Genomic DNA, 11,225 nt, shown 5'->3' with positions numbered 1-11,225 from the left:
GGACACGGGGTTTGGAACGCCGGCACACGGGCGAGACAAAGGGATCAGGGCTGTTTGGGGGTGACCAGGAGGGTGAAGCGATGTCTTCGCCCAAACCCAAATGCAATCCATGCCGTTGTATAAAAGAGTTGTGCCGGGATCGATCCCTCTGGGGAGGTTGGAAAGGGCTGATTTTTCCCTGCTCATTGGAGAGCTTCGTATGTTGCTGGAGAGATGATTTGGGGGGGAGGGTCTGGGTTTGTGTGTGTGCAAATCCTCTTTTTTTAATGAAAAAAAAAAAGGGGGGGGGAATAAAACAGCCCCAAAGAAAGTTTCTGGAAAGGTGTTTGGAGCGCATCAGCTGGGGAGGAGCAGGGGATGGGAGAAGAGAGCGTGAAAGTTTCCAAACCACCACCCCCAAAAAGAAAAAAAAACTTCACACATTTATGGATTTATTTTTTTTCTTGCATTTTTAGTCGCTTCCACCCAGGGAGTGAAATCCGGGCAGGTTGTTATAGCTACCCAAATCCGCAGGGGTCCCCCTGTCTATTTATACCCCTTAAATCTTCCTCTCCACCCCCCACCCACCCTTTTTTTTTAAGCTACATTTTATCCGTGGCTTGTGGGCCAACGTGCCCCTAATGACTATTAAAACACTATCTCTTTGCAATTAGCTCATTCCTGCCTTAGCGTTCCTGATTGACAGAGGAAGCTGGAGCATCAGAATTCTCCCTTTGGCAATAAGTGCTGATTGGGTCCTTTTAAAGAGAGCTACTTCAAACTTTTTTTTTTCTTTTTCTTTTTTTTTTTTTTTTTTTTTTTTAATATTTGCCTTCAGTGTCTTGGCTGAGAGAAGAGGGTTTTTTTGCGTTTTTTTTTTTTTTTTTTTTTTAACCTCTCTTGAGATTTTTGCTTGAGAGGAGTAGAGGAAGGAAGAGAAAAAGGATTTACCTGGCTTGGGCTTGAGACTTGGCTTTTCTTTTCTTTTCTTTAATTATTTTGTATTATTATTGTTCTGATTACTGACATCCATCATCATACCTCAGAAGAAAGAAAAGTTTTGGCAACTCTGGTTTCCCCCTTCCAAAAAAAAAAAAAAAAAAAAAAGAAGAAAAAAAAAAAAAGGGCAACAAAAAGGGACATTTTTTTTTTTTATCCATGGCCTCTTTTGGATATTTCCTGTTTCTTTGTGGGTTGAGTCAAGCGATGTCAAGTTACCCAATCTGGTGGTAAGTTTTATTTTTCTTCTTCTTCTTTTCCCCCCCTCGTTTGAAAGGGTATTTTCTCCTCCTGCGCTTTCCTGACCTGGGAGATGACTTGATAGACCCCATCCGCTGCCACTGAGCGGGAGAAGCGGACTTGCTCCAGTGCCAGAAACTTTCCAGGATCCGCGTTTCACCTCTTTTATTTATACATCCATCCCTGTGTTTATTTTGACTGGGTTATACCTGATCTCCCCTTCTCCTACTGTAGAGCAGAGCGCGGGCGAGAGGCACACACGCAGATCCGAAAGTTAGTTGTTGTTTTTTTTGCCCCTTCAAGTCCTTTGATCCTCTCCTGCGAGGAACAAAAGGCACGGAGCGAATTAAAGAGATAATGATACAAGTTGACATGAGCATTTCAAGGTGCTTTCGAGCTAGTCAGGTGGAAGGGAGCTGGGGGAAAGGATGAAAAACATCGCTCCCCTTTGCTTTGAGGAACATTAAAATTAAAAAAAAAAACAAAACACAACAACCCAAGAACAAAAAAAAAAAAAACCCCCGTAGGTAAGACAAGATTGAACAACCTGAGCTGGTTATGTAAAGGGAAAGAAGCGGGGTGGGAGTGGAATGGAGAGGGAATTGGTTGGGACTGGGATTGGGGCGGATTATAACACTATACTATGCTGTGCTCTGCTCTACAATGTATTGAATTATCGTATATTGCATTGCATTGCAGTATAGTATAGTATAGTATAGTATAGTATAGTATAAATTTCATTCCATTGCAGTATAGAATAATATAGGCTATTACACTGCATTGTATTTCACTGTATTGCAGTATAGTGTAGTAAGACATATGGCATTGCATTTCATTACACTGCATTTCAGTATAATAGAGTATATAGTACGGTATAGCATAGTATATGGCATTGCATTGCATTGCATTGCATTGCATTATATTATATTATATTATATCTTGCATGTCATTGCATGATATGATATGATATTCTGGGTCACGCTCGGACGACAGACACACGGATCAGGCCCGTCCCCCCCGGTCCTGGGCGCTGCGGCCCAGGCCCAGCTCTCAGAGCCGAATCAGGCCCGTTGTCCCGGGGCAGCGATGGCCCCGACAGCGGGCTGCAGGCGCAGGGCCCGAGCCGGACCCGGCGCGCCTCTCCCGGGGTAACCCGCGGACAGACGCCGCGCGGGCTCCGCGCTCTCGAGGGAGCCCGGGGGGCAGCGGGCGGGTTGCACCTTTAAGAGCATTTCAGCAAAAGGGAATAGGAAAAAAAAACCAGGCCGTGGAAGTGCGCGGGGCCGGGAGGCAAGTCGGTGCACATCGGTGTAATTACTGCGGCGGGCACGGATGGAGGAGGGAAACCCCGGCCGGGGGGTCGCTGCTGCGGCCGGGCTCCCGGGGAGGGGAGGCAGAGCCTGGGCACGCACACACACATGCATGCACATACATGCACACACGCATGCACAAAGAGGCGCACGCATGCATACACACCCACACATGCACACGCACACCCACGCGCAGGAAAGTGTTGCACACCCCCGCTGACTCCCCCTTAGCTGGGCCAGGGCTTGCCCCAATGTGTCCCCCCGGGCCCGGGTGTTAAACCCGGTCTCTGCTGCGGGGTTAGTCGTGCCCGCCCGACGGGCTGGGGCTCCGCAGAGCACTGCTGCTCCTGCCCCCCTTCATTGCAAGGGGAAACAAGGCAGCCTTCAGCGCCTCTTGGGCACATCAGGACAGCACTGCCCTGGGCTGGGGGGGACCTGCTGGGCACCGGGGCAGAGAGCGGGCCCCCATGGGGCAGAGAGCGGGCATGCTCCCCTGCTCCTCTCCCACTTACAGCCTCCAGCGCTGAAGGTCCGGGGAGCTCTGGCTGAGCCTGCGCCCCTCGCCCCTCTGGCTGAGACGATGCCCCTTTCCTCCAAGAGCGTGCCCAGGCCCTGCTCTCTGCCCGGCTGCATCCAGCTAGGGCAGGAGAGGGCCCAGTGCCCTGCCCTCGCTCCATCTCCCTGCCCTTTCAAACCACCCAGGGCACAGCAGGAAAGACCCCAGGAATGGGGGGGGGGGGTGCGTGTGCACATATGGGGAGGAGAGGGGGTACAGGCATCAGTGTGTGTGTTTGTGTGTGTGTTGTGCATATGGGGAGGAGAGGGAGTACAGGCATCTGTGTGTGTGTGTGTGTGCATATGCACATATGGGGAGGAGAGGTGGTACAGCCATCAGTGCGCGTGTTTGTGCGTGTGTGTGCAAGAGGGGAGGAGAAAGGGTACAGGTAGTGTGTGCATGTGTGTGTGTGCACGTGCATATGGGGAGGAGAGGGGGTAGAGGCACGTGTGTGTCTGTGTGGGGGTGGTATGTGTGTGTATATATGGGGAGGAGAGGATGGTAGAGGCACTCTGTGTGTGTGTGTGTGTGTGTGTGTGTGTGTGTGCGCGTGCGCACACATGGGGAGGAGAAGGGGGTAGAGGCACCATGTGTGTCTGTGGGGGGGGTCTGTGTGTGTGTATATATGGGGAGGAGAGGAGGTAAAGGCACCTTGTGTGTATATGTTTGTGTGGGGGGGCATATAGGGAAGAGGTGGGTAGAGGCATCATTGTGTGTGTGTGCGTATGGGGAGGAAAGGGGGTAGAGGCACTGTGTGTGTGTGTGTGTGTGTGCATATGGGGAGGGGAGTAGAGACACCATGCTCAGCTATGTCAGGTATGTCTGAAGCTGGAAACTCATTTGGATGGATGGGAGGGGTGGGGGGGAAGGTAATAAAATGCAAATGTGTTCTTGATAAGACAGGCAACCTGAACACCTGGACTGGAATCATTAAAAAGCGATCTTTTATTCCCAGCCCCGATATAACTTATAATTAGAAACTCTCTTGCATTCCTGATTGGAGAAGGAAATGCATTCCACCGACACCAACATAAATATTCCCTTGTCACCTACCCAGGGGGAAGGAGGTGGGGGAGAAGGCAGGAGGTGGGTGGAAGATCTGCATCTCCACCGAGGAAAGCCAGCAGGATCAAAAAACAGTGGCAGCCCAAAGTTAGGCTCCCCACCGAGCTCTCTCTCTCCCCCACCAGGGTGCATTTTGCTTTCATGCCGTGCTGCTGGCTGGTGGAGGAGCTGGGAACAGGCGGGGGAAGAAGGGGGCTTAATCACTGCTGCATTCCCCCCGCATCTCTCTTGCAAGGTTGGGTTAGCAGGTGTCAGACCCTAGTGCAGGATTTTTAAGTGCATCAGTCTTGATGTACAACCTGCCCTTTGCAAGTGCAGCAGGACAGCACCAGACATGGAGTTGCAAGGAAGATTTGGGCGGGGGGTTGATGTTATGCCTGTGTCCGAAATCCCAGCTTTTCCCCACCCCCACTCCACATTAGGTCTCAGACAGCTGCTTCTCAGGCCCCTGTGACACATTACATATATTACGTGAGTCACTGCTCAATCGCCCAATAAACTTAGGTCCGCCACAGGCGGCACACGCAAAATAATAATCACGAGAGAAAAATGACTATCTGGCTAGCCATAAAAGAGTCAACCAGCTAGAAAGTCAGGGCATGACAATGTGTAACACCTGTGTAGCTGGTTTCTAGCCAGCTTGAATTTAAACATGTAGCAGGGCCCTCAGACGCATCTCACATCCGTGGTATAGAGGTGAACGAAAGATGACTTGCCGCATAGCGCTGAATGGGTAGGACGGGCAATATGGGATGAAGATCTGCACATAAACCCCCAAATCTAGAGCAAAATTCATTCTCCTGTACATACACCAGCGTTGTTTAATTATCCTTCGCCAAGGCGAAAGCTATCTGGGACCATAAGTGTGCCTCCAGGGCTGTGTATGTTCGGTGGTGTTTGTTTTAATAGCCCAGTAAAAAGAAATCCCTTCACTGTTTGATCTCTCTACTTAAACGGCTCTCATCACCATAATATCAAAACACCTCTGCAGAAATAGGGGCACGGATGCAAAAGAAAACTGCTCCAAAAGCGATGCCAAGTGTGTCAGGGACCTGCTCAGTAAAGAAAAAAACAAGTAGGACTGAACCAGCGTTTCTGACGTATGCTTTGAACTGGCCATTGATTACGGGCAAAGCTTCCTTTATTCCCCCCTCTCCCCCCATATCATTTCTGTGAAGGGACTAGATGAGACTCTGGCACAACTTGTTCTTTTGGGTTTTATGTTTTAGTCAAAGGCATTGCCCTTTTCCGTGGGGCTGCTCCCAGGATTTTGAAGTGAGCTCAGCATTATCCCGTGAGCCGGTGCAGGGATCACACCGTGCCATTGCTCCTTCAGTGACGCAGCCCTGAATTCTTGTGCTGGCGCTGGAAGAGCCACTCCACTGACGAGCAGCAGTAGTAGGCTTTTACCCTAGTGGCCCAGGCACAGGACAAGGCTCTCTAGGTTTCTGTATTTCCAGGGCACGTGTCCCCTAGAACTAAAAATGCCTAAAGGATCATTGCACGCACAAATGTAACCACCCCTTGCATTGCTGTTGTATCCATGCACTATAGCACCCGGAGCCCACGAGCAAAAGTGGAGCTCCCCAGCCCAGCTCCACTGCCTCAGGTGTGTGAAGTGCAAAGGGGCAGCCAACAGCAGGTGTGGTGCAAATTAGATTTTTAAAACCCCATCAGTGATCTAATGTGTTATTTGTGCTGAAGGTGATGGAGGGGCATCAGGAGGTCTTGGAGAGGCCTGAAGGATTGCTTTAGGACAGTGGTTTTCAACCTGTGGTCCAAGGACCCCTAAAGGGTCTGCAAAAAGTGACTGTGATCAATCAAAAGCATGTGCCTACCCACACTTACAGTTCAAAGGGGTCTGCCCCTCCATTCACATTTTTTTTAGGGCTCCACAAAATAAAAAGAAGGTTGAAAACCACTGCTTTAAGGAAAAACCAATAACAGCAATGGACACTGAGCTCTTATATATTGAATCTGAATATCGAGGAGATCAGAGGCTGCTAATGCATCAGCCAGCGCTAGGGGAGGTGGGAAATGTGGGTGGGAAAGCAGAAGGTGGCATTAAATGCGTACAGACTTTTAGCTGGAAAGCTCTTTCTTTTTGGCGAGGAAAGGAAAACCAAAGCAGAAAGGGGTAGGGAAAAGAGCACGAAGCGTTTGCCTCCTCTGTCGTTCTGGGTACAAGATGGCCACGTCTTTTCTGGAGAGAGCAGAGTCGTAAAGGCTCAGCTCACAGGAGAGAAGAGGCAGCATGGTTGTATAGCTGAGTATTACCCAGGGAGATGCCGTCTGGGGGCTGCTGCACACATCCATCCTGGGTTGACAACCTACAGTCCACAGGCCTGACCGGGCCCATGAAGAGGTTTTATCCGGCTTGCCAAGCACGCCTTTTTTCTATATCCTGCCATTGGCAAGTTTTGCATGAGAATATGCCATTGCACGGTGGAATCGCTAACAGCTGCCACTTCTGCCACATCTTAGGTCTGAGTAATGCAAATTCAGCCCTGGGATTTTGACATGCACTGCATCACTGCAGAAATGGGGATGATAGGACACGGTGGTGGCTTTCACGTCTCCGTGCCTGGTTCAGGCACGGCTCCTTAGTTCAGCAGAGCTGTTCTGCATCTATACAGGATTTGGGTGTTATTTGGTCAGGCCCTCGTTCTAGAAAGACAGCTGGGTTATTTTTTTATTGCAACTCTATAGGTGCAGATTTCATCTCAGCATGGGCCGTGCCTTAAAGATGATCTGCATTTAGGCTTTGAACTGGGCACGTTGAGTAATGATTGCTATCTGGCTGGTGAGTCAGGAGACACAGAGGGCTGGAAAGTCACTCAGGGAACAGCGGGAGCAGTGTTTGTTGGCATAAGAGCACTTTAGCCATCTCTAGAGCAGCGAACGATGTATTGCATTCACCTGTTTGAGCTCAGCTCCGTTCATCTCAGCCGAGGGCTTTGACATGCCACTGGGGATGGTCATGGCCTTCATTTCGGGTGCTGTCCAGGAGTGTTTCTGCCTGTGGTTAAATAGCTGCTGTGTTCTGCTCTAGAAGGGGCTGAGGCAATGGGCAAAGCAGTCCCTGTTCATAAAAAGTCCCCAAGGGTGATGGCTATGTCTGCAGCCACACCAGGAAGGCCTAGCTGTCAGGTCAGGGCCCTACTTTACCAGCTGCCTTCACCGTATGATTTTCAACAAGGGTGCCATGCAGCGTTTGGTGTGCAAACACCTGTTCAGTGTGCAAGTGCACCGTTCGGTGTGCAAACACATACACGACTCACAAAATCTGTTATGTTTCCATAGGCAAAACCTTAATGAAGGAGAAGCAGTTTCTGAGGGGTGTCTTGAGTCTAAGGAGGGGGGACGGGGGCTTGAGTCTAAAAAGGGTAAGAGCCACTGGTGTCGACATACCCCTTCCCTTGTAAAAATTGCCTAAGGATGCAAAAGGTGGGAGAAACTGAAAGCACCACTATCCCCACTTTGCAGAGCTAGTCCCAAAAGGTTTCCAGGCACCTGGTTCTCACCGAAATCAAGGCTTTGGGTATTTAGGTGCAGAGATTAAGTGACTTGATCGCTGTCACTCATGAAGCCTGTGTCAGAGACAGGAACCGAACCAAGCTGTCTCAAATTCTAGCTGGGGTCTGAGCTGTGAGACCAGCCTCCTTGCAGATCCAGCTTGATAAGGACGTTATCTAATCATTTAAAATGTCATTGCACATCCTGGAGTATGTAGATATAGATATATATATTTCAATTTCAAGAAAACTTTATTAGAAAAAATAACCTAAAAAAAAATAAAATAAAAACCTCATGCAGCCTTCAGTAAAACAAAAAGAGCAAACTGAGTCACAGATAAATGTCCTCTTTCCAAGACAAATAAAAGAAACTTTTCTCTCTTAGAGCCCAGCCATCTTTATAAAGCATCTGTTACAGAGCAGTTCCAGTTGCAGGGATTTGTCCTTCCATCATGCCTTTCACCTGAACATCTCAAAGAACTTTACTAACATTAATTAATAGCATCCTTGGAAGGAGGTTAATGTTGCTATCCCCATTTTACAGATGGGTAAGCAGAGGCAGGAAAGTGAATGGTTGTATCCTGGGGGATAAAATGAGTCCATAGGTGAGCAGGGAATAGACCCAAAGGCAGTGTCCAGATGAGCGGGAACGTGTGTTTCTCTGGGGACAAGTAGCAGTGGCACTCAGTGGCAGTGGTGTTACTTATCCCCAGGGATCACCCATGCCATGTGTGCTCTGGTGCATGGAGGTTACCCAGGTGGGGTAGAGGTAAGGTGTGCTGGTCCCAGCAGCCTTACCTGGGGTCCCGGGGGAGCTGGAGCCGTGGCACTCCTGCAGCAGGGAGCCTGGCTGGTTTTGTGCAGCACATGGCTCTGGTTTTGGGCAGCACACGCTGCTGCCATGTGCGTCACCCTGCTTCTTTTCGGCATGGATTTTTTTGACCCCGGGATATCCTGGGGTCAACCCCATGCCACAATCCTGCGAAGTAGCAGTGCAGGGAACACCTGCATGTGCAGTGTGTGTTGCCGCAGACAAGTGTGCAGTGCCACATCTGCGCTTGTCTGGACATGGCGAAGGAGTGCTACTTCTCAGTCTCATCATTGGAAAGCTGGACTTCCCTGTCCTGCTTTGGAAAAAAATTAATCTGCCACCCAATCCTCAATAAATCAATGCTTAAGAGGCAGGGGGGCCTAGATGATGGCATCCTGGGGTAGGTCTCAAAATACCAGATTTTGGTCTGAGTTTTGGCACCGACCTGCAATGTGAGACCATAGATAGTTCACTTCCCCTTCCCGTCGTCTTCTTTCTCACCACGTGTCTACGATCTAAGCTCTGAAAGGCAGGAGCGGATGCATTCGTACAGCACCGAGCACTATTCTCGATCTGCTCAGCATTGCTGGGAAGCAGGCACTAATCATGGTTGCTTGCAGGTTTGAGTGGGGGATTATTGTTCCAATTTGTTTTCCCATCATATATCTTATAAAGAGAAAAAAGAAGTGGTCTCTTCTGCCATCCCAGAGCAAACAGGCCGAGTCTTTGATTCTCCCCGGAGGTTTTTATGTGCTTCTCCTCGGGGGATGACACTCCTACGTTTATATTCCTCGAGTGCGTGGGTCACATAACCAGACGGAGTTATAAAGCGCTTTATGGGCATAATGACAGCACTTAGCAAACATTACACAAGCGTGTCACCGAAGGGAATCCTCCAGGCTCTGAATCGCGGCGCGCCGCATTCGGACAGCTGAGATTTATCGAGGGGCTGCGGGAGCGTGTGATCTATATTGCTCAGCCCATTGCTGGCAGATAGCGATGGGCTGTCCTGTCCTGTTCCCAAAGCTACCCCACTGGAAAAGGAGTTGGGTCCATGCTTTTGCTTCAGACTTGGAGGGCCAAAGCCTAGAGCTCAAAGGGAAGCTTGGAGCACAAAAGTTCTCCTTCTTGGGGCAAGTCTTTAGCTGCGAGCCTGTATCTCCTGTCCTTTTAGGGGGGTTATAGGTCAAATCCTGGAAGGAATTAGGTGCCTGGCTCCTATTGAAATCGCTGGGGTCTGGATCTGAGTGCTGACCGCCCTGCCAGCAGGTGTTTGGATCCCACGGTTATGGGTATGGCCATACCCACAATTTACCGGGGGGGTTGGTGCTGCACTATAGGCTAACTACAATGGTAAGTGGAAGTGAAGCCATGATATATTCTTCTATAGCAGCTTCTATTTATTACAGGGTAAGACCTTGCACGCGGGCAGTTATGCACGTGAGTAAAAGGCCTTTTCTCTTTTCCCTCGTGGTCAATTGTGCATATGGCCAAGCTTTCCAATGAAAAGCAAATGAAATTTAAACATAAACTCCCTTGTTCTTCACTCTCTAACATAAGGCACTCTTTAGAAGGGCCCTCTGAACCAAAGGAAATTGTTAAGCATCACAAAAGGCACGGCTCTTAGCACTCTTGTTTGTCAACTGCCTATTTAAACTCCCCTTCCCTCTTGAATTAGACTGACAATGAAAGAGCCCTTTGCATTTCTATGGCACCTGCCATCAAAGGAACTTGACACATCCTAGGTCTCCAGAGTTTTTGTACTGGGATAAATAAGATGTGTGGGGATGTGATTTTTTTTTAACTTGAACGTAATACAGCCCCTAGCATGAATACTGTGAGGGCAGAACAAAATTTGCTTTATACCAACATGACTTGCTCCTCTTCGCCTGCAGGGAAAGCTATATTCACTTGAAGCATATTTTGACACAGGCAGACAAAGTTCTTTGGGTCAATATGATATCTTTTATTAAACTAAATAGTTGGGGAAATTGTTCTTTGCAAGCTTTGGGGGTGCAAACACCCTTCTTCAGGCAGAGGGAGAGTGTTTTTACACTTGTGTCCCTTCTGACGTGTCTGTGCAGGGAATTATAGACGTTTACCCAAAGCTGCACTACTTTTGCAGAGCGAAGAAGCCCTTATAAGCACGTGACACAGAAACCCTAGTTAAAATGTTTCTAGAACAGGCATTAATTCCTCACATTACAAATGGCTTTCCTGAAAAAAATGGTCTGATTCCCAAAAGCAAAGCTTTTTGCCTCCAAATGGGCAGCATCATTGATACGTTATTTTGGTGACATCCCCACATTTTTCCCTTTACCGAAACCCATGTTCTCTTGCTGGAAACCTGGTTTCTGGGCAAGATATATATATATGTATGTATGTGTGTGTGTGTGTGTATGTATATATATGTATGTGTGTATATTTATTTATTTAAATAATTGTGATGCAAATTTCAGTAAAAAAAGAAAAACCAAAAATCTACTGGAAAGTTTCAGCGAAAATCTCATTCCGGTTCTGGAAAAGAGGGGGGAGATGTTGGCATTTCAGTAGGCATGAAATTGCTGTCCTGGGTTTTTTTCTAAATGCTATCATAAGAGATTGATAGAGTCAAAATAAAGGCCAGAAGAGACTGTTGGATCATCCAGTGAGACCTCCTATATACCGCAGGCCATGACATTTCACTGAATTATCCCTGTCTTGAGTTCAGTAACTTATATTTGCACAAAGCCTCGGTGGGATTTGGCTTC

General features: G+C 48.5%; 1 protein-coding gene across 1 annotated transcript in view; it reads left to right on the top strand.

The window, feature by feature from the left end:
• The first annotated feature begins 462 nt into the window (after positions 1–462).
• WNT3A (Wnt family member 3A) overlaps positions 463–11,225 on the top strand; it is a 97,743-nt gene continuing 86,980 nt past the window's right edge. Inside the window, exon 1 of the mRNA XM_006258943.4 lies at positions 463–1,208. Within this exon, the coding sequence (XP_006259005.3) occupies positions 1,138–1,208 (71 nt within the window). The 5' untranslated portion in view covers positions 463–1,137. The remainder of the gene's footprint in view (positions 1,209–11,225) is intronic.

Source organism: Alligator mississippiensis, chromosome 5 (genome assembly GCF_030867095.1).
Source record: "Alligator mississippiensis isolate rAllMis1 chromosome 5, rAllMis1, whole genome shotgun sequence".
In the NCBI taxonomy this organism is placed as follows: domain Eukaryota; kingdom Metazoa; phylum Chordata; order Crocodylia; family Alligatoridae; genus Alligator; species Alligator mississippiensis.
Note: the sequence above shows the minus strand (reverse complement) of the source record. Positions and strands in the feature narration are given on the sequence as shown.